Here is a 21,169-nt window from a genome sequence, read left to right on the forward strand (position 1 = left end):
AACCATTAGATTTGATTTATTAATTTGCCAACATCCATTAATTAAAATGCTTGAACATTTTTTAATCATTAGATTTTTTTAATTTGACAACACATTTATTTTATTCAATGCAAATCAATTGATTTTATTCAATGTAAATTTTTCGTATACAAAATTCTTAAACATTCTAGAACAATTAATCTTTTTTATAGTCTTACAGCTCTCTTGGATTTCATGTTATATTTTTTAAATAATACTAATAATAGTAATAATGATTATCATTAGTATTATTTCTAATATATTATAATTATTATTATTATTTACTAAAATATATTATTAATTAAGATATGAATATAACAACTTTAAAAAATTGGATTATACAAATATATATATATATATATATATATATATATATATATATATAGACATAATAATAATTCATTATTTAATTTCTATACTAAAATATTAATTTAAAAATTATACAATAAATAAAACATTACTACTTAATATTATTATTATTATTATTAAAATTAATACTTAATTCAGTATTCAAGATTTTAATAAATTTAAATTAAAAAATATTAAATTATATATCTTTCATTATTAATTTCTAACTAAATTAAATAGTTCTCTAAAAAAATTAAATAATAAAATTTGTTAACAATTTAGATTAAAACAAAACAAAGTGAAACAAACAAAATAATTAGATATGTTTTAAATTGTTGATCACAAGGAAAGACCAACGTATAATTTCTAGAAAATATATTAACCAGTGCCATAACCATGAATTTATTGAAATTGAATGTCTAAAAAGAAAGAATGCAAATCGGTTGAGAAAGTTCAGACAAAGCCGTTTTAAAAATCCCATAAATTATGGTAAATAATAGTAATAAAAATGATTTAAAACTATTTCAAGACAAAGAAAATATACATAACTTTTCTTATCTGGATTGAAGAGGCAAAGGCTGCGTATTTTTTTTCCTCTGCGCAAATGGATAAAAAGAACGTTAATTCCATATTCCTCCTTTCTCTGCAAATTAATCGTGTGAGGCAGAATTGACGAAGGTACCCATTATATTATTTATATACTTAAAAATTATTCTCTTTTACCAAAATTTCAGGGGAAAAGGCGTTTTTTTTCCCTTGATTCAATGCTGCCAATAATTGGTTTTAGGAATACAATAATTAATTTTAATTAGAAAGGTTTTATTTCAACACAAAAAAAAAACTTTATGTTTTTTCTAGCATTTTTTATTTCTCATTTTTTCTACACTTCGTGAACATGATAAATATCAACAAGTTATTCACAAAAATTAGTGTTTTTCTTGCATTTTGTATGTTATTTCTATTAGCTTTTTTCACACTTGTTAGCAATGACTAATTCCAATAATGATAAAAAAAAACAATGGATACTTTCAATGGTGATTAAGATAAAAAACAAAGCAATGACTACTTTGAGCAAAATACTATCTGAACGCTATGGAAGAGTAAGTAACAATTTTCTACTTCACAAGAAAACATTTTTTCATTAAAAAAAAACATTAACATTTTTTAACCCTTTTAACAATCTATTTTGCCCAATAATCTTTCTCCAACATTGGATGGGAAAATCATCAAAGTTTGAGCTTTAAGAATGTGGGACACTAAGCATTTATAAGAGGAAATATTTTATTAGCACTGCAATGGTGTTAATTGATGAAGAGGTTTCAAATTCTATTTTAATTTTTAGTTACACTGCATTCATGGTATATATTCTTTTATATTAATTTTTCATAATGTTTGTTTCAAAACAATTATATACATGTTACTGTAGGAAAGTCTATCGCAAGTAAGTTGAAACAAAAATTCCAAGAAGGAAAAGTATACAGCATTAAAAAAATTTGGTGTTAAAAAATAAAAATAAAAAATTTGTTGTTGAAATAACTCTTTAATGTTAGAATTGAATGATTGAACAAGAAAAATGTAATGATAGCACAATTCCTTGCCATATTTTTGAATTTGTAAATTTTGAACATATTTACAAAATCTATTTGGCAAAGATGTTTTAACAGGTTAATATATAATATAATATTAATTATATTATTAATTATTTTTTAAAAATAATTATGTGAATATTTTTTAAAGATATGATTGGAGTTACCAATGATGGGGATCTAATTGAAGAGAAGAGAACTCCTAATGGTGAAGTTGAGATGCTAACACTTCAACTCAAACACACAAGGTATTACAAAATCTTTCTGTCTATATGTATCTTTTTATTTATTGATGCTAACATATTTATAAAAAATTAAAATATAACCAAAAGAAACATATTGAAACTTACTTTTTGGGATGATTACCTAAAAAATTTTGAGCAAACATTCAAAGATAATATGTGTAATATTAATTAGTCATTTGTTCGAGTTATACAGACTTTCATTTTAAGTAAGATCTCAAATTCGAGTCTTGTAAATGAAAAAAAATATGATTGTAAAAAAAAAACCCTACAAAAAGTTAAATTTTCCCGTGAAAATTAGTCATTAACAAAGATAATGAATACTCCATACTTATTAAAAAAAGATAATATATGTAGTGCTCCTAAACCAAAATTTTCACATCAACCATGCTTAAAGAATTTTGAAGTAAAACACCATGTTATCATATTTTAATTATAATGTTAATTAAGGTAAATAAAATACAAAATTTATTTTTTAATTTAATTATATATAGTTATATATATTTATAGGTATTTTTATTCAGCAGAAATGCTAAAAGAATCTAATTACAAGGGGGCAAAGTGATGCCTCTTGAGCACCAGCCAACAAAAAAGATTGAAGCCCATGAGGGGGCCAGTCATAAATAACCAAAGAATGAGATTCCATAGCTCACTTCTTAGCAAGATAGTCAGAAACTAAGTTCCCTTCCCTTAAGGTATGCAAAAACGAAAGATTCCCGTCATAGGAGAGGAACTCTCGAATTTTGGCAACAATTGGAGCATAAGGGTGAGATTGAATGACACCCTCAGTCACAAATTGCAAGGCTAACTTAGAGTCCGACTTGCAAATGATATTCCTGAGGCCTTTGATCCACTCACACCTCAGACCATGAAAAATGGCATGAAGCTCAGACACACAGAAGCTTAGACACACCTAATGTCAATGACCTCATTGAAGCATTCAAGTAAGATATTTTAAAACATTAGATATCATTATGTTATTTTGGTTTTGCACTTACAATGCAAATTTTAATTCCATTTTATTGAGTTATATATATACGACTTGGATTGTAACATATCCCATTTTTTTAAATAAATTAAAAAGGTTTTTTATTTAAAAATAAATAAAATTTTAAAAAATAATGAGATTTTTATAATTAAATAAATAAGGAAAAATAACTTTTTGAAGGAAAATAAAAAAATATATATTTTATTTATTCATTTGATAGGAAATAAAATAGAATTCTTGTTTATAAAATAATAATAAAAACAAGTAAATAATAGGCTGAGTACCCTAACTATAAATAGATGCATGTTAGGTCAGTTTATACTGACGACACTCTGCCCTTCCTCTTCCTCTCAATTTCGTTTTTCCTTCTTTCTCTCACAAAATCCTTTCTTTTTTCTTCACATACACCCAAACCTATCTCAGTAAAATGACTATCCCGAACTCATTAACCGTTGGATTATTGTGAAATTTAAGCACTAGGTTTGGAACTCATTTCCGAACATTCTCACCGTTGGAATTTGTGAATAAATGTTTTACATGAGAGAAATGTCATTCGTATCGTAGCTTTCTCTTTTCCCACCAAGACCCAAAACCTATCCCAGTAAAACTATAATCTCTAACTTGTCAATCATTGGATCGTCGTGACATTTGGGCACCACCTTCAAAAACTATTCTCGCACATTCTTGCCGTTGGGATTTGAGAAATAATGTTTTAGCATAAAGAAATTAGTTTCTCACATTGATAGTAAAATGAAAGCTACAATCTCTTCTCCTTCTCTTTGGCGCTTGGAAACTCTAATAGAGCAACCAAAGGAAAAGCTTGAAGAATCTTAGACAATTGCTAGAGATGCCGCTATCACTTTCGGAATACACACGTGAGCCCACTTAGAGGTAAGGGATGAGTTTATCGCAATTGGGGTTTATTTTGGGATGTTTATTAAATTATAATTTTCCTTTACGATTATAAATACAATATTGTTGTGTTTGACGGACCAATTGATGTTCTGATGTGAATTGGTTGATAAACTTGAGTGCTTTTGATGTTTTCATGTTTTTTACCTATGATTTTGATTCATGGATTTTAATATGATTGTGTGGAATTGTTTGAGGGGTTTTACTCTCCATATTGTGAGAAACATTTTATATAAATTGTTATATTGAGATTATGAAATTATGATTCAAATTATGAGTATGCGACAAATTAAACCTGTGATGAATGGTGAAATACATGTGTATTGAGATGTGTGTATTGAGTTGTGAGCTATGAACCGTGCAATCACACAATTATAAGACCCTTTAAAGGCAACGAGTTTTTGCGCGACGAGTATTATGATAGGATCCACTGTGGGAACCCGACAAGTTTAATCACTTTGAGACGCAACGATTTAAAATGATTTTGAAAACAATTGAGTAGTTGTATGTATTGTATAGTTCATAGGTAAAGTGAATATGATTCATGAGGTGTGATAACATGTTAAATTGGGATTATACCAATGTGATTGAGACCTAGTGTGTGATAAATTGGGTATGTATTGACTTGTAATATATATGTGCATTGAGATATTGTGTGCACTGAGTTGTGAGCCATGAATCGTACACGACTATAAGACCCTTTAAGGGCGACGAGTTAATGCGCGACGAGTATTGTGATAGGAACCACTGTGGGGACCTGATGAGTTTAATCACAAGCGCAACGAGATAAAATTATTTTGAGAACAATTGAGGAGTTGTGTGTTTTGTACAGTTCATAGATAAAGTCTATGTGCTAAAATGTTTTTTGAGTTGGATCTGAATCAGGAGGGAGAGGCCTTAACGCACTCTTCGAAGTCTAGGCCTTGGAGGTAAATACACCCGGTTTAATTTAAGTGCTCCTTTAAGTCTGTGCCGATCCCACATGGTTGGAGTATTCTCGCAAAACAGCGTGACCCTGACTGGTCTCCCTATGATTTTACCTAGTGAGAGTAACCTAACTTACTAGTGTGTGGTTTGTCTTGTCATGTTCTCCTAGGCACCCGACGAGGTTTTTCACTAACATGGTACCACATTGCATATAGGATTGAATCTTAGTGTATCTGTTGCATAATGCTTGTGTATTGATCGATATTGATTGATTTAGTGATATTGTGTTTTAATCCTTGAGTACGTGAATGATGTGAAAATGAATGAGACGTGTTGTGTTGTGATGTGATGTTATGCAACAAAGTGGGGAAATGATGTGAGTTATGTTTAAGTAAGTTGTATTTCATTTATATGATATGTATATTTACATGTTGTCTTATTTCTCTCTATTAGTTAGGAATGTGATAACCCACTCCCCATGTGTTGTTTGTGTTTGGATCATGTGATGATCTCGAACTTTGTATTCGTGGGGACAGATGACTAGGTGAATTGCTTTAAAAAACCTTGTGTTGAAAGATGCTGGGACACAATACTCTGATAGGATGTGACATTGGAGATGAGTTTTTATTTTAATTGCATGTGAGTAATGACTAAAGAGAAACAATCTACTTATAACTAAAATTCGATCCATTAACCAACATGTTGATTTGAATAGTACTAGACTCAATCTCCTTATTTAAGATCTCGAATTCAAGTCTTATGAATAAAAATAGAAACGTAAGTGGAAACGAGAAAAATTCATTAAAGATAATCAGTTGGATTTTTTAATTAAGATTAATCATCAATATAACTCGTGAATACTTTTATATCAATTTCATGGTGATAAAAAAATTCAATCCATCATGACAGGAATTTCACTGTTATTCACTTGAGGTTTGCTTTAGTCAATTTTGTGGGGAAAACTCTTATTTTAATGTGAAAATAAACTACAAATCGCAGCAAGAACTTTTGCCTAGCAACCTTAGGCTCTGTTTGGAAAAAAAAAAACTTGTTGAAAAGTATTTCTGATAGAAAAAAATATAATTTTGAAGGTTCTACTATGAGCTTCTGGAGATGTTATAATAAGAAAGCATTTATAAGTTAATTTATGTGTAAATTAATTTAACTTATAGGAAAATTTATTTTAATTTATCTTTTTATTTTCTTTTCTAATAAATACTTATAAAGAAGTTTATACGTAAATGAATTTATAAAAATTAGATCAAAACTAACACTGATATTTTTATAAAATTAATAAATTAACATTTGGTGATAAAAAAAAGTTATGGAGAAGTTTATTCAAATAAAATTATGTTCAGATAACCTTCCCCGGGAAGCACTTTTAGGAAACAAAATGATGGGAAAAAAATAGTTTTTTCATGAGACAAAATTAGCATATGCATAAATTAATTTATAAAAACTCATATTAATTTCTCTAAAAGATAATTTTTAACTTATACATAAGTTAATTTTAATTTATAAAGAGACTCATTTTATTTTTTATTTTCTTCTACTAAAAATAAGTCTAAACTTTTTTATCGACACATATCTAAAGATTTAATCTAACTAATTCGCACAATTATTTTTAATGGAAGAAAGTCTGCGTGTGCGACCAAACTCCGTTTATGTTTTTGACTGTTGACCGATGAAAAGTGGAGGCTCTTATACACTCGAACGAAAAGCAAAAACAAAGTAATCATGTTCTAATGCTATTTGGATAAAAAGCATTTTTGACAATTGATATTGGATAAAAGTTGACTCAGATTATAGGATTCAAATGTATCCGAAAGTTTTAAGCCCAAATTACCATGCTAGTTAAAAAAAATAAAAACACTTGTTACTATTTATTTGGTCAAAGAAAACATCATTCAAATTATTTAATTGAACTACAATTTTTTAAGTTGAAGATAAGAAGGGTGAAGAAAAGAACGGATGGTTTGATGTAACATGCTAGAAAAACGGGGGCAAAAGGTGGTTGTTTGGTTTGGGCCAGCTGAGTCCAAGAGCGATTTCCCAAAAACCATTCTTAAAACCAGTTACCTAAAAAAAACCACTTGATATGCTTAATTCCATATCAGCAAGGATCAATGGGAAACCAAAGCCAAATATCTGCTATTAAATTATGTCCCCCAAAACGACCACATTTGAAAAATTCTTCTCATCAGAGGTGTTCCTCTGAATATATATGAGTTAAAAATGGTGTTTTATATAATAAAATTTTGCTTATATATAAAATAAAAATAGTTTAAAAAATGGTGTTAATATCATGTCACTTGCACTTTTCAATGGGACTAAAATCACCTCTAAAGTCTATCACCAAAAAAATAAATCACTTCCAAAGTCCAACGATAATCACTTATGCCTTGTAGATCAAGACAAGGTCAAGAGGGGGTTAAAAGCCAAATTTAAGAAAGATTTAACACAATGTAGTTCAATTAAGTCTAACATCACAAAACATAGTTCTGCTCCAAATTAAATACAATGGAGTTTAATCAAGTATGAAGTAATTAAAGTTGCAATTAGCTGAATGATTATTAACACATGGAATACAACTGAGGACTGTTCCCAGTTAGGATTGCCAGTAGGTGTTGTTGCTGTTTAATGTTTGCTTTTATTACTGTTTGATGGAAATTATGTATTCAACTCTCAAGATGTATACAGGTTTTTTACTACGGCACGGTTTTCCATCAACCAAACCAGCTGTACCAAATGAAAAGGGATAATCAATGGTTGATCAATTGAGAGTATTTTATTAACTCTAGTTTGTTTGATGTATAGCTGTACCAAATGTTATGTGTTGAATATTCCTTATACTGAATCAATTAGTATATATTCTTGTACTTATAAGAAAAATATGTAATACATAATACTTCTAAAATGTATGTGAATTTTAAAAATTAAGCGATGATTCTTTTTTAGACGGATTTTAAGGTGAACCACTGTCATTAGTGATCCATCATAAATTACATTTTATAATCTTAGAATTAATCTCAATCTTATCTATAGACTCACACTATCAAAATTTTTTTTTTCCCTTCCCTTCCTAGTTGTTGACCAAATTCTTTTAAGATGCAAAAATGAAAAAAAAAATTAAAAAAAAAAACATGTTTTCAAACATAACGGACCTCCATTTCTCAAGTAATCAGTTTTAATTAATTATTTTGTATATATTATTTTGAATGCAAAAATGCTTAATTACAATGAATAAGGAAAAATGTCCAAAAATTTGAAAGTAGGATACTAAAATGTGGGAATTTTAAAGGCAGAGGACAAAAATGTATGATTTAATTTTGTTGCAACATGAACAACATATACACCACTATATCATGATTTATATGCTTCATCGTTAGTCTATGTCAACACTATCTACCAAATCAACATGTCACATCAACTAATGACATTAAACAATCAACTAAAAGCTCAAAATTTTAAAAATTAAGTGGATTAGAAGCTACCAGTTCGACAAATTAAAGGCAGATTGAGATAAATTGATTTGTCAACTTGACCCACCTTACAAGAGAAGAATTATTTTTGTAATAAGTCCCAGAAAAATTTAATTCCATGATTTTAACATAAAAAAAACCTATAAAAATCTCATTTTGATAAATAAAATTCATAATATTTTTATTTTTAATAATAATTATTATTATTATTGTCATCCACAATTAGAGAAAAATATATATTTGATAGAAAATCCTCTTAATTTCCACCCATCCAAGTTATAGAAAATTATTCTTTCCTAAATACACCTATCCAAACAAAGGGTATCTAATATCTTGATATGCACAAAAAATGTTAAATAATTCTTGGCCCATCGCAAACTTTGCAGGCTGATTGGTCAGTTGTTAAGTTTTCTCTAGGAAGCGAAGCGTTCAGTTGGGCCGAAAACGTGTGGTTTTGTTGTGAATCCGAGCTACAAACTTGATCAGATCTAGGAAGCAAAAATAGTTATTTAATACAATACTATATATTTGGTTCATACCATTTGTACTACATTACACCTTTAGATCCACCTCGTATATTGTTAAATTATTTTTTAAGAAGAATTGATAAGTGCGAAAAATAACATCTATATCAGCTCGTACGAAAATGATTTTTATTTTCTCTCTTAATAACTTTATGGTTATGTGATAATTTTGTGGACCACTTTTAATTTCTGACCCTGTTGTTGCTCCAAGAGTCACCTTTACGTTCGACATTCTAGCTTCCTTCGAAAGCTTCTTCTCCATGTCTCTATCACGTGCTTGAAATCATATATACATGCCTCTTTCTTCTCTCTCACCTTTCCCTTGTTCCTTAAGGTCAAGAATCTTGTTAATTATAAAAAGCAAAACATAGATATATAAATATAATACTCAAGCAACACTTTCCAATAGGTACCCTATTATATATGATATATATACAATGGGGCTACGTGTGGCTAGGGCAATAGCTATATAAGGTGGTAACTAATTTCACATATATATCTAATATCTCACATGAATTATGCGGTCACCATCATGCATGCATGCAATAGTTGTTCTCTCAGATAACAAGGAAACTCATTTGAACTATATAACATGCAAATAGCTTAAGCCTAATCTTGCTAGCTAGCTCCTCCACCTTGCAAGTTATCTTCATTATTCTTGATATAATTCAGTCACCACCCAATCAATTAACCAAGCATGTTAACAAAGAGATTAGTGCATATAATTAAAGGCTAATTAATAAGCAATTTGACAACAACAAAAGGTCACCAATTGTAAACTCGCTCTTTCTTTTTCTGATTCTGCGATGCTAGGCACGACAATATATCTTGTAAATTACTTATATATTTTATTAATTTATTTTTCTTAACATAGCTTATATGTTGCCCTCCCCATTATGTTATGGATATCTTTAATCTCTTGAATATTTAATTATATAAACATACTCTTAATCAAATTTAAATAGAAAAAAAGTTATATTTGAGGTAAGATAAAGATCCTATCTAAGGAAAAAATATACTTTAAAATGTTAAAGATAGTGCAATCAAACTTTGATACGAAAGTAATCATATAATATACACATATTAGTGAAATATTCGGGTATTGAATATACCAGGGTGATCATGAAGATAATCACAACACACCTAGACTTTGCATCGTGCATTAGTCAGCATCGTTTATCATCTAATAAACATACTATGCATGCTTAATCTTGATTTCACGAACATATTTTTATCTTTTACTAACATTTCAACTCGGTTTATGCGCCAAATCCACAAAAAAGAGATACATGACGCAATTCAAAACTATGTATACGCCTACAAACATAACATTCTTCACATAAATAATTCGTAACGTTTGCCTCAACAAAAACTAGCACCAAATATATATGTGTGTGTGTAACGAAATACCACCTTCTCAGTGAGTATATCATGAAATATTTTGGGGTTGGTACTCGTTGTCCTTGATCCATAGCTTTTGGTGCTAGTTTTTGTTGAGGCAAACGTTACGAATTATTTATGTGAAGAATGTTATGTTTATATATATATATAAACAAAATAATTTTAAATTTTTCTGTAACATTATCCTAATAATCTTTAAGGAAAATATTATTCATTCATTCACACACACTCATTCATTCACTTATCATTTTTTATATTTTAAAATTATTAAATATTCTTTTTGTTAATACTTTTCTTTTTGAAATATTCTAAAAAATGTAGCATATATTAAGTACCACTAATGTTGTATATAGTATATTTTCAACTCTAGGTGGTTTACTTCTTTGTCCATATCAAGTACAGGAACACAGGTCCTACACTGTGAAGATGCTGCATCAACATCTTTTCAAAATTGGCAAATTGAGAACAATATTCAAATCAAATAGCACATATTTCCCCCTTTATTTTCCACATAATCCATTATTTGCAGATAGGACAAACAACGGCCGAAAACTTTGAATTATTAGCCCTTGACAGACGGAATACCATTTTCTCATCATCACAGAAGCTGTCATACCAATTTATTAAATACATCAAATTGTGTATAAAGAACCTTTAAATCTTCCGAAAGTGAATTAAATGAATTAACCAACTAGCCAACAAAATAAGGCTAATTTAAGCTCATTGCATTGCACCTTCATTCAAGTTCAATTTCAGGTGCGGCACCTCCTTAATTTGTCCTTTTTTTCTGTTTCTTGGTATGTACAAGAAAAGAACTATAGACTGAAAAACAGCACCAAGGGCATGGCAAGTGCCTCTCATGTTCCATTAAGAAAACAAAAAACACTACTAAAGATAAAGGAAAAAAGGTACAAGAATACATGCGCTGCTTCTCTATTTGAAAGAAAGAAATTGATAGAAAAATTTTCTGTAAGGGTATGTGGCGGCGGCGGCGGCGGAGGCAGCAGCACAAAAACTGAAAGATGGTGTACTTAAGAGGATAAGATTATTAGCTCTCAACAATCTTGGGACCGTTGTACATTTTTCCATTAACTTCTAAGTCTTCAAGTTCCTCCCTCTCTTGTAGCCATTCATAAGCATTTTTTTCCTCTTCTGGTATGGATAATCCATCCGCTGAAATTCCAAAACATATGCACCCCATTAGCTAACAGAAATCATTAAACTATAATAGAAGTCCAAAAAGTAACAATTGGTTTTAGTGCATGTTTTAGTTCAACTTGTTTTGAAAACATGAGATGATTTCCAAACATGCATGGATTAGTGGTAAGATACCTGAAAAGTTGGAAAAGGGGAAATTGTGGTAGTATGTGCAGTGTCTGCCTTCAGCATCAGAATATGGAGGACCAAGCACATCTAGAACTGCACATGCTGTCACTGCTGTGAAACAGTGCAAGTTGCCCCCATCTTCTGGATAAAGGATGGAGGGGTTGCAGGGAGCAGTGAAATCAGCATCAACCTTAACTTTGGCCAACCTCATCTCAGGACCTTGATCTGCATAATTAGAATATAAAGATTATTTTCTTTTTTCTTAGTGTACAAGGTTTGCTTACCAAAAAAAAAAAAAAATATATATATATATATATATATAAGAAGGGCATTGCTGTAAATGATCAACTGGTGCTAGTTCACCAATTTCCTTTTAATGCTAATTTAAAAGTGTCCTCTCTCACATTTTCCATAGAGAGAAGAGGGAATGCATTTGTTAACAAACTTCTATTATTAAGTGAAATTCATGTGGGGACCTCTGAATCATGTGGATCCCACTCCATTTTTAGTGAGACATATGAAATTCAAAAATAATAAAGAATGTGTTGAAAAAGAGTATGTCAAAAACAATGTCATTGGCATTTCCCTTTCAGCATGTAACAAAAGAAATTTGGGGATATTGCCCAAATACAACAATCAAGTGAGAAGATATTATTTCACCAAGCATCTCGTACTTGGCTACAATAAAAGTAAACAAAGACATGACCATCGATTATATCCATGATCCGTCCTCTCAAAAACCTGATGAGTGACCCTAACAATCAATCTTCATCAAGAAATCGTTCACATCATTCTAGGACTTAAAAAGAAGTACAAGAGGGTTTTCATAATTGGAGAAGATTCTGTGGTATCTGAGAGTTCTATAGCGGTTACTAAAGGAAGCTCCTAATACACACACATCTTAGGTTTGCCCAAAGATAATGCTAGTAGGCAACAAAACCCCTTCTAGGTACATTTTTCCATTACAAAAAGAATTTCTTAAACCAAACAGCTTCTTCAACACACAAGGGTAAATGTTAAAAAGCAACTTCTTCATTGTATTTTATGAATATTCTTATAAATTTAATCTATCTTACAAGTCCACAGAAGGTTACCTTGGAGCATAAATTTATTTTTTCCAAAATGAATAAAGGATCACTAATAAGTGCATGTTTGGAGATAACCATTTTAAACCGTTTTAAACGTACTTTTGGATACTGAACATACTTCTAGAGAAAGATACTATTTATATCTTCCATTCTGAAAGTATTTTTGGAAGATGTGCAAGGGTTATCCAACCACGCTCTAAGTAGTAGTGAATAGTACATGGATAGGGTACAAAAATTGGGAAGTACTCACTTTCTGATGGTTTGATAGTTGTAGGAGATTCAGGAGGCAAGTCAACGACCCAATCATATGACTTGATGTGCATAGTGCCAAAAAGTAGCTTACTGAAAACCGTCATTCCAGGGTGATTGTGAAGAGGAATGACCCCAGAAGGTGGCAAACAAAATATCCCCATCTGTGCAACACAACAATAAAACAAGGTTATAATCACAACAAAAACAGCACTCAGTCTCATGCATGCATGCACCGTGAAATCAGTTTCAAGGTTAGAGTAAGTACCGAGAACTTTTCACACTCATATATGTGCAGGTACGTGATTCTTGGCACTCTCTGAGTGGCACTTGTCCTGAAATACGGCATATCTGGTCTTAAACCAACATCTTCTGGCTTTATTCCATCTGCACAAAGAAAGACAAGAGTTGCTTTGCATGGCACATATATAATAAAACTCATGAAAAAAATAAGTACTGTTAACAACAACTGGTTAATTCTTAGCATCACTGTACAGGTACGTGTGGTCCAGGCAACTGATTAAGTAACTTAGTAGGTTCCAAAGGAAGATATATAATATATACAACAAAAGTTCACTAGATGCATTAATTAAGGTTCAACTCAGACAGATAAAACCAGCCAAGAGTAACATTCCTATGTTTAACAACTCCCACTAAACAATGAGAATTTTGTGCTACGCCTTCAGCCACAGAATAATTTTTATTTTTCCCTCTTTGGCAATCATCATCATAAAAAAAAATTGCTAAAAACATTCAACTTGGTATGAAATCCACTGATTGATTGTCTTGTCTCCCACCTAATAATTAGGATTGCAAGCCTTCATTAACCACTAATCTAGCTTATTACCACCTAAAGAGCCCAAAATTATGATATAGAGAATCCAAATTATCCACATGGACACATGAAACACGAGAAGAGAGAGAGAAGCAAGGAGTTTCACTATGCTTGATGTCCCATTCGCATTAAAATTAAACACGTAGTCGACATCACAGTGAGAACTGAAGTTCTCAATGTAAATATATATCTCGTGGGGAACATCAAGCACATGATAACTAGCATTTTTTTATTTGATAGCCAATGCAGAAACCTCGGAACATATTTGTAAGACACATGCATGCATGTTAAGGCACAAAATTAGTATATAAAAGAGATAGAAACCCCCCACACAAATTGGTGCAATTTGTGAAATTGAAGCAATACCAAAAATAATACACATTAAAATTCATATTATTTAATAGAAATGAGACACAAAATAAATGTACAAAACAAATAAAATACCCCCCAAACCCGTGATCCCTCCATAAATACTGCCTCTATGACCTAACCAAATGATTATAATTATAATTCCAATAGAAAAGGAAAAACCCAACCCATTTCACACATAGCACATTAGAATTGAGTTTTGCAACAAGATGAAAACACACACACACACATAAATTGAAACATGTTCATTGCAGATCAAAATTTAGACACCCCAGATGGGGGAAAACCAACCAATAACAACCAACAACACATGACACAATCATAAACCAAAACAAGAAAGAAAAAAAAAACAACATCGTATAGTACCTAGAACAGACTGCAACTCGTCAATGTCCTCATGGGGAGGGACAAAGCCTGTCCCTGCAGAGGCAAAGACAACCTTGCAAGTCTCGAAAAGCTTCTGAACCGGCGGCTTCTTCCTCTGCCGCCGCCGGTTCCTCCTTGAGTTGCTGCTGGCAATGGTTTCTCTTGGCAATTCACAAAAGTCTCTTCCTTTTCTATCAGCCAAGGTCCTCTCAATCCCCATTCAAACCCACCCCACCAATAAATCCCTCAACTTCCCTCAACAACTCTATAATGCAATGCCAAAACAACCTCTCAGACTCAAATTCAGCAAATGGGCACCCCGAAAAGCCTCTCAAAAATGCAAAACAAGGGCACCCAATAGCCAGAGGAACTAGAACAGAGGAAACAGGGGAAGCGGGTATAGTGATAAGGTAAAAAGAAAATACTAAACAATAATGATGTGGTACAGGGGTACAGTGTATGTGAGAGTGTTTTTTTTTTCTTTGTACTTTTTTTTTGGTGGCGTTGTGTTGGTTTTGATTGGGGTAAAAGGTGTAGTAGATGATAGTACTAATAATAGATTTGGAAATTTTACAAAAAATTTGATGGGAAAATTGTGAGGGTGAAGCAGAGGTGGGTAAGGATTGTGGATTGATGTTGATATAAAAGAGGTAGAAGAGGCGCTGGCAGGGGTTAGTTGAGAGAGAAAAACAGTTGGTTTTTGCAAGCCAAATCAGAAAACCAGGGGCCATGTTTGCCATTCCGGTGGGCTGTTTCAACAGCGGGTTTTTTTTAGTTTATAATTTTATACCATCATTTAATATCATATATTTAATGTTGATATTTTCATATCAATATCTGCATAGTCTATAGTATATACTCCCCTCTGATTTGGTGGTTTAGTCTACTATTCTTATGTCTAATAAATAATGTATACTTTATTAAAAATAATAAATAGTCTCCTATTAATAAATATTTTATATCAATAATATGATAATAAAAAAAAAGTTAAAAATATACACATCCGATCAATTACTAGATAGTACAAGACTATCACATGTTTATAATACTGAACAATTGTTGTGTAATATGTATTTAAGTTTTTGAACATTCGAATAAACATTAATAGTGTTTTCTCATGCTATTTGTATTTTCACGTGCCCCTGAATATAAATTGGTCAAGCAAAATATATGGGTTTCTATTTGATTTTGAAATTTTCATACGTGAGTGCTCGTATATGTATGTACCAAGCTGACAATTAGTCTCTATTCTTTTGAGCACTAGACATAGTTAATTAAATAAATACTTAAGAGGAATATGATTAATGTCTTTAATGATTCATATTTGAATCTAAACCATTTTTTTTAATTGTTTGATATAATAGTATAATAATTAGAATTTTTGAAATGCTTTGAGTTGTAAAAAGTAATTATATTTATTTAAATTTTGCACTGTAAAATTGTTCAAAATATTTTTATCGGTTTTTCTAATGCATGCAACCTTACACACAATAAGAATAATTAATTACTCAACTTTATCCAATTTAGATTAAGAATTATTTATAATATTTTAGTCAATTTAATTACTATCTTTTTCTTATTTAAATTAATTGATTCACTTTCAATCAAAATAATAATGTTTTCTCTCGTTTATTAAATTGATTCATTTCCTATAATATTTTTTCCTCAAAAAAATTGTTTCTCTTTTCTGAAAAAAAATCAAATAATTTATATTCATTAATTTTTCATTTTGTATGATACTTCCCCTAAAAAAAACCCATAAAGTCCATAATTACATCAATCAAAATTTTAAGGTCACCGAAACTTTTCCTATTTCAGAGGAAAAAGGAAATAATATTTAAATTCCATAATTATATCATGAAATTTTTATTTACTATAATATTTTCCCTCAAAAAAATAACATAACCACATAATATTTTTATTTATTTATTTTATGGAATTTTGTGTATGTATGCACTGGCATGCTATGTTATATATCGGTATGTATATGAACTTAATTTTGTGTGGTGTGGTTGTTGCTTGATTCACTGATGATGCCTCGCTACTTTTGCTCTTAACAATTACAGGTTGCATAATTAGTAAAGAAACGGTTGAAGTTTGTAATTTAACTATGGTTTTTAAGGAAACATATTATAGTAAATAAAAAATTCATGAATATAATTATGGAATTTAGATATTATTTTATTTTTCTCACGAATAGAAAAAGTTTCGGTGATGTTAAAATATTCATGAATATAATTTTGGACTTTACGGGGTTTGATGATGTTCTTTTAGGGGTAGGAAATGAAAAATTTATGAATATAAATTATTTGGATTTTTTGTAGAAAAAAGAAATCAATTTTTTGGAGAGAAAAATATTATAGGAAATGAATAATTTCATAGATGAGAGAGAGATATTTATTATTTTGATTGAAAGTGAATCAGTTAATTAAATAAGGAAATTGGGTAAAATTGAATAATTAATTACTCTTATTGTGTACAAGGTTGCATACATTAGAAAAACCGTATTTTTATTGTTTATCAACTATTTTCTCATTCGAGGTTGAAATTAAAAATAGCACAAAAAATTACTACGTTGTTAATTTAATAAAACAAATAGAAAAGAAAAGAAATTCTAAACCACTAAAAATGTATTTCATTAATTTAAATTTAGTCTATGTCGTTATATATATATATATATATATATATATATATATATATATATATATATATATATTATAGTGACCTATTAGGCTCATACAATATTTTGCAAAAATGCAAAAGAAGTCGCTTTCATGCATGCATATTTCCATGAACTTATCAAACCATGCATATCAAATGTTTATAACGATTTTGTAGAACATCCTTGAAGGAGTTAATATACATTGTTTAATTCGTTCGAAGAATTGTTTTAGGGAGTTTCAATATATATATATATATATATATATATATATATATATATATATATATATATATAATTCTACCCTTAACTCATAATTAAAGGGAGTTTCCTGTAATTTTATTTCCAAAGGTTTTTCTTCCAATGCAAAATAATTACATTAAAACTAGAATTCAATTATAATAAAATGATAATTTAATATTTTTTTTCATTATTAATCTTATATTGTTATATTGTTAAACATTGTTAATTTTTATATAATAACTAATTACTTTGAAATTCATACTTCCAACTAATTGACAGTGTAAACTTTACATTAACATCTGATTTTTTTTACAAAATATTAACATTTGATTTGAACTTCACATTTACATAGTATTTGAATAAGTTTGGTTTGACGCTTGTTAGTGAGGGGTTAGTTTTTTTTTATGTAATTCTTGATTTTATTTTTGCTCTTGTGCCTTGTTGATATGGCAGATACTGATTTCTCTCGTGGATTCTAATAAATATCTTATGGAATGTTAATCAAAATCTTCCTTGTGAATTTCTTGTCTAATTAGGCAGCTCTGGCATAAAAAAGAGCAAGGGAATTGGTGAAACAAAAGAGTGTATTGAGATCTTCTTCTTTTCCGAAAAAACTAGCTGATTGTTATTTCTATTTGATTTGATGTGAAACTTATTTTACTTACCATTTAAATCATAATTTTGTGATAAACCTAGAATTATTACTGTTAATTCTGCATATCATATAACTCTTAGAATATGACATTTGTTGAAATCTCACATTGATTATAAATATGGCTTAAAACTTATAAAGGCTTGGATAATCCTCATCTCATAAGATAACTTTTGAAAATAAGTTAGTCCTTAGACAGTTGTGTGCAACTTGATTTGTAAGGATTGATGTCTAGGTTATGATGTTATGTGGTGGTTATGTCACAATTTCATAGATAATATTTAAGAGTCCTTTGGTGATATTTGGGATCATGTCTAACTTATAATATTTAACTCTTTAAAACAAATTTTTTCTTAATAAACTGAACTATTTGTTCAATATATTTATATTTGCATTGTTTATCTAGAGCTATGTGTCCTATCATAATTGATCAAATTAGCTAAGATCTTTATGGTAAATCTTTTGATGAGGTGGTAATGAGTTATGAATTGAAAATTCTTTGTTGTTTGTGCCTATATTGCATAAATCTTTTACTTTTTTTAAGAGGAAATAATTTGTTTCCCATATCCTTGTAGAATATTGACATTTCTAACATCTTTGGATATTAATAACTAAGTTGATCAAATCTTAGAGGTGTTAACATTGTGAATTGTACAAGGTACATATATAACCTAGAAAAGCATGATCATATAATACAAACTTTTAAGACGGTTATTTTGTAATAACCTTCTTAAAAAATATACCTTCTAAGACGGTTATTACAAAATAACCGTCTTAAAAAGTCTAACAGACATTACTTTGTAAGACGGTTATTTTTTCTAAGATGGTTATTATAAAAAATTGTCTTAAAAAGTCTTTCATTATATGTTTTCTAAGACAGTTATTTTGTAATAACCATATTAAAATATATACTTTCTAAGACAATTATAAGTTAATAACCGTTTTAAAAATCTTGTGTTTTTCATGACGATTATTTTGAGAATCGTCATAAAACATGTTTCTCTTTTAACATTATTGACAACAACAACTGACGATCATCGTTAAAAATTCATTTCAACGGTCATTAAAAAGGTTTTTTTAATAATGACAAGTAATTTATGAAAAATAAATTATTATAATAAATTTGTATACCAAACAAGTTTACTTTGATCAAATAAACTTGTAAGGTAATGAAAGTAGCTTGTAATCTAAAAAAAACTTACTAAACATAGATAACATATACAATAAGAATTTACATTGTTGTCGCATCATATTAATAAAAAGGATAACATGATAAATAATGATGAATTTCATGATTATTTAAAAAGTATTTACACTAATCAATAATATATATTTTATTGCAGTAAATATATATATATATATATATATATATATATATATATATATATATATATATATATATATATATATAAATTTTGTTTTTCTTTTTATAAAAAGTCATACTTATATTATTAACTCGTATATATAAATCTTTGTTCAAACTATATATCAAAATTAAACTGATGATAATATAATACAAATTTTGGTGGAAAGAAAAAGCTTGCACTGTTAATTAGTTAAAGGGAAAAGCGAGACAGCAGGAACAAAATATCATTCTCTTTTTTTCGTTAATTCAAGAAAAATTTAAATATAGAAAAAATTCAACATAAATTTTTATACTAATTAAATAGATTATTCTCTTATATGTGAACACAATAAAACCTTATACAACTACATTAATTCTATAATTATTAATTCTTGTATTATAAATATTAGTTTTTGTATTGTGATTTTCATTTTGTGGCATGTGGTTTATGAGCTTTTATATTAAATCAAAATATTTTTCCCATTATATTAAATCAAAATACTTTTTCCCTTTTAATCAGTTTCTAATAACTAAAAGTTGTGAGGCATTCTTATCCAAAAGTGGGAGAAAGTATGCCTTAGTAAAGTTAACTAAACTGGATTATTTGTCCAACATTAATCTTCACATTTTGAACTCTTATTTCTCTTATTTATATAACTTTTAACTTATTTTAAATTCATTTATGTTAAACTTGTTTTCTAATACTCTTTCTGTATTCCAATTAGCTCGACTCAATTGTAACTTGTTTTAATCTTCAATTAGGATTTAAATTTGGTTTCATTTATTTGGTTGGGCATTTGTTTCTTTTCTTAAGTTTTAGGGTTTTTTTTCTTAGCCTTTTTAGCATGCTTGAACATGTATTTTTTGGGGAGAAGGCTTTCATACCATTTTCTTTTTACTCTCTCTAGTCTTCTCATGAATATGAACTCTAATAATATATTATATTTATGTAGGAATCATGTCAAAGAATGTGAGATTTTAGCTTAAATGTTATATTTGTCTAAAATCTACCTAATTAGTAATTAAGTACTTTGCATTCATGCTATCTTGTTTTAATACATGTTAATTTATTTTAAAAAACACACGCACACAATTATATATTACTAATTTAATCATTCAAATATAGTACTGAACTTTAACTCTTTGTTGTTTTCGCAAAATAACTTTATTTTTTAGGTCACTGCATCGCCCAATCATCATTCTTCTTTCTAGTTATCGTCAGCCTCTCGTTATTCACTTTACTAGCTGAAAATTAACTCGTTTTTGTCCTCGTTCTTGATATTACCAACAATACTTCTTAAACATTTTAAAATTTATATTTTATCTCACATATATTTGTAAACTCCTGCAAATGATACAATACATGGAGTATTTATTAATTATTTAGTAATTTCACGCAAATTTCACTAATATGATAAAATTGTTAAGAATAGATTAAAAAAGGTATAGTTCTATTTTTTTTCCAAAAGAGAAACATAAGCACGAGATCTAGTTTTAGTACCTCAAATTGAAAGAAAAATTATGTATGATTTTCACCTATGCATGAAGTATAACTTAAATCATTTTTTAATATGTTGAGCGTGGAGTAATGTTAGAATACTAGCTGACC

At 29.1% G+C, this 21,169-nt stretch overlaps 1 protein-coding gene across 1 annotated transcript; it reads right to left on the reverse strand.

The window, feature by feature from the left end:
- Positions 1-11,132: 11,132 nt before the first annotated feature.
- Positions 11,133-15,412, reverse strand: LOC100775871 (plant cysteine oxidase 2). Its single transcript, XM_003543696.5, has 5 exons — positions 14,662-15,412; positions 13,360-13,478; positions 13,093-13,255; positions 11,761-11,979; positions 11,133-11,601 (listed from the first exon to the last, which is right to left on the reverse strand). Exons 1-5 carry the CDS (start codon positions 14,879-14,881, stop codon positions 11,477-11,479), a joined length of 846 nt encoding a protein of 281 aa, XP_003543744.1. The 5' UTR covers positions 14,882-15,412; the 3' UTR covers positions 11,133-11,476.
- Positions 15,413-21,169: the final 5,757 nt, after the last annotated feature.

This window comes from Glycine max, chromosome 13, assembly GCF_000004515.6.
Source record: "Glycine max cultivar Williams 82 chromosome 13, Glycine_max_v4.0, whole genome shotgun sequence".
In the NCBI taxonomy this organism is placed as follows: Eukaryota; Viridiplantae; Streptophyta; class Magnoliopsida; order Fabales; family Fabaceae; genus Glycine; species Glycine max.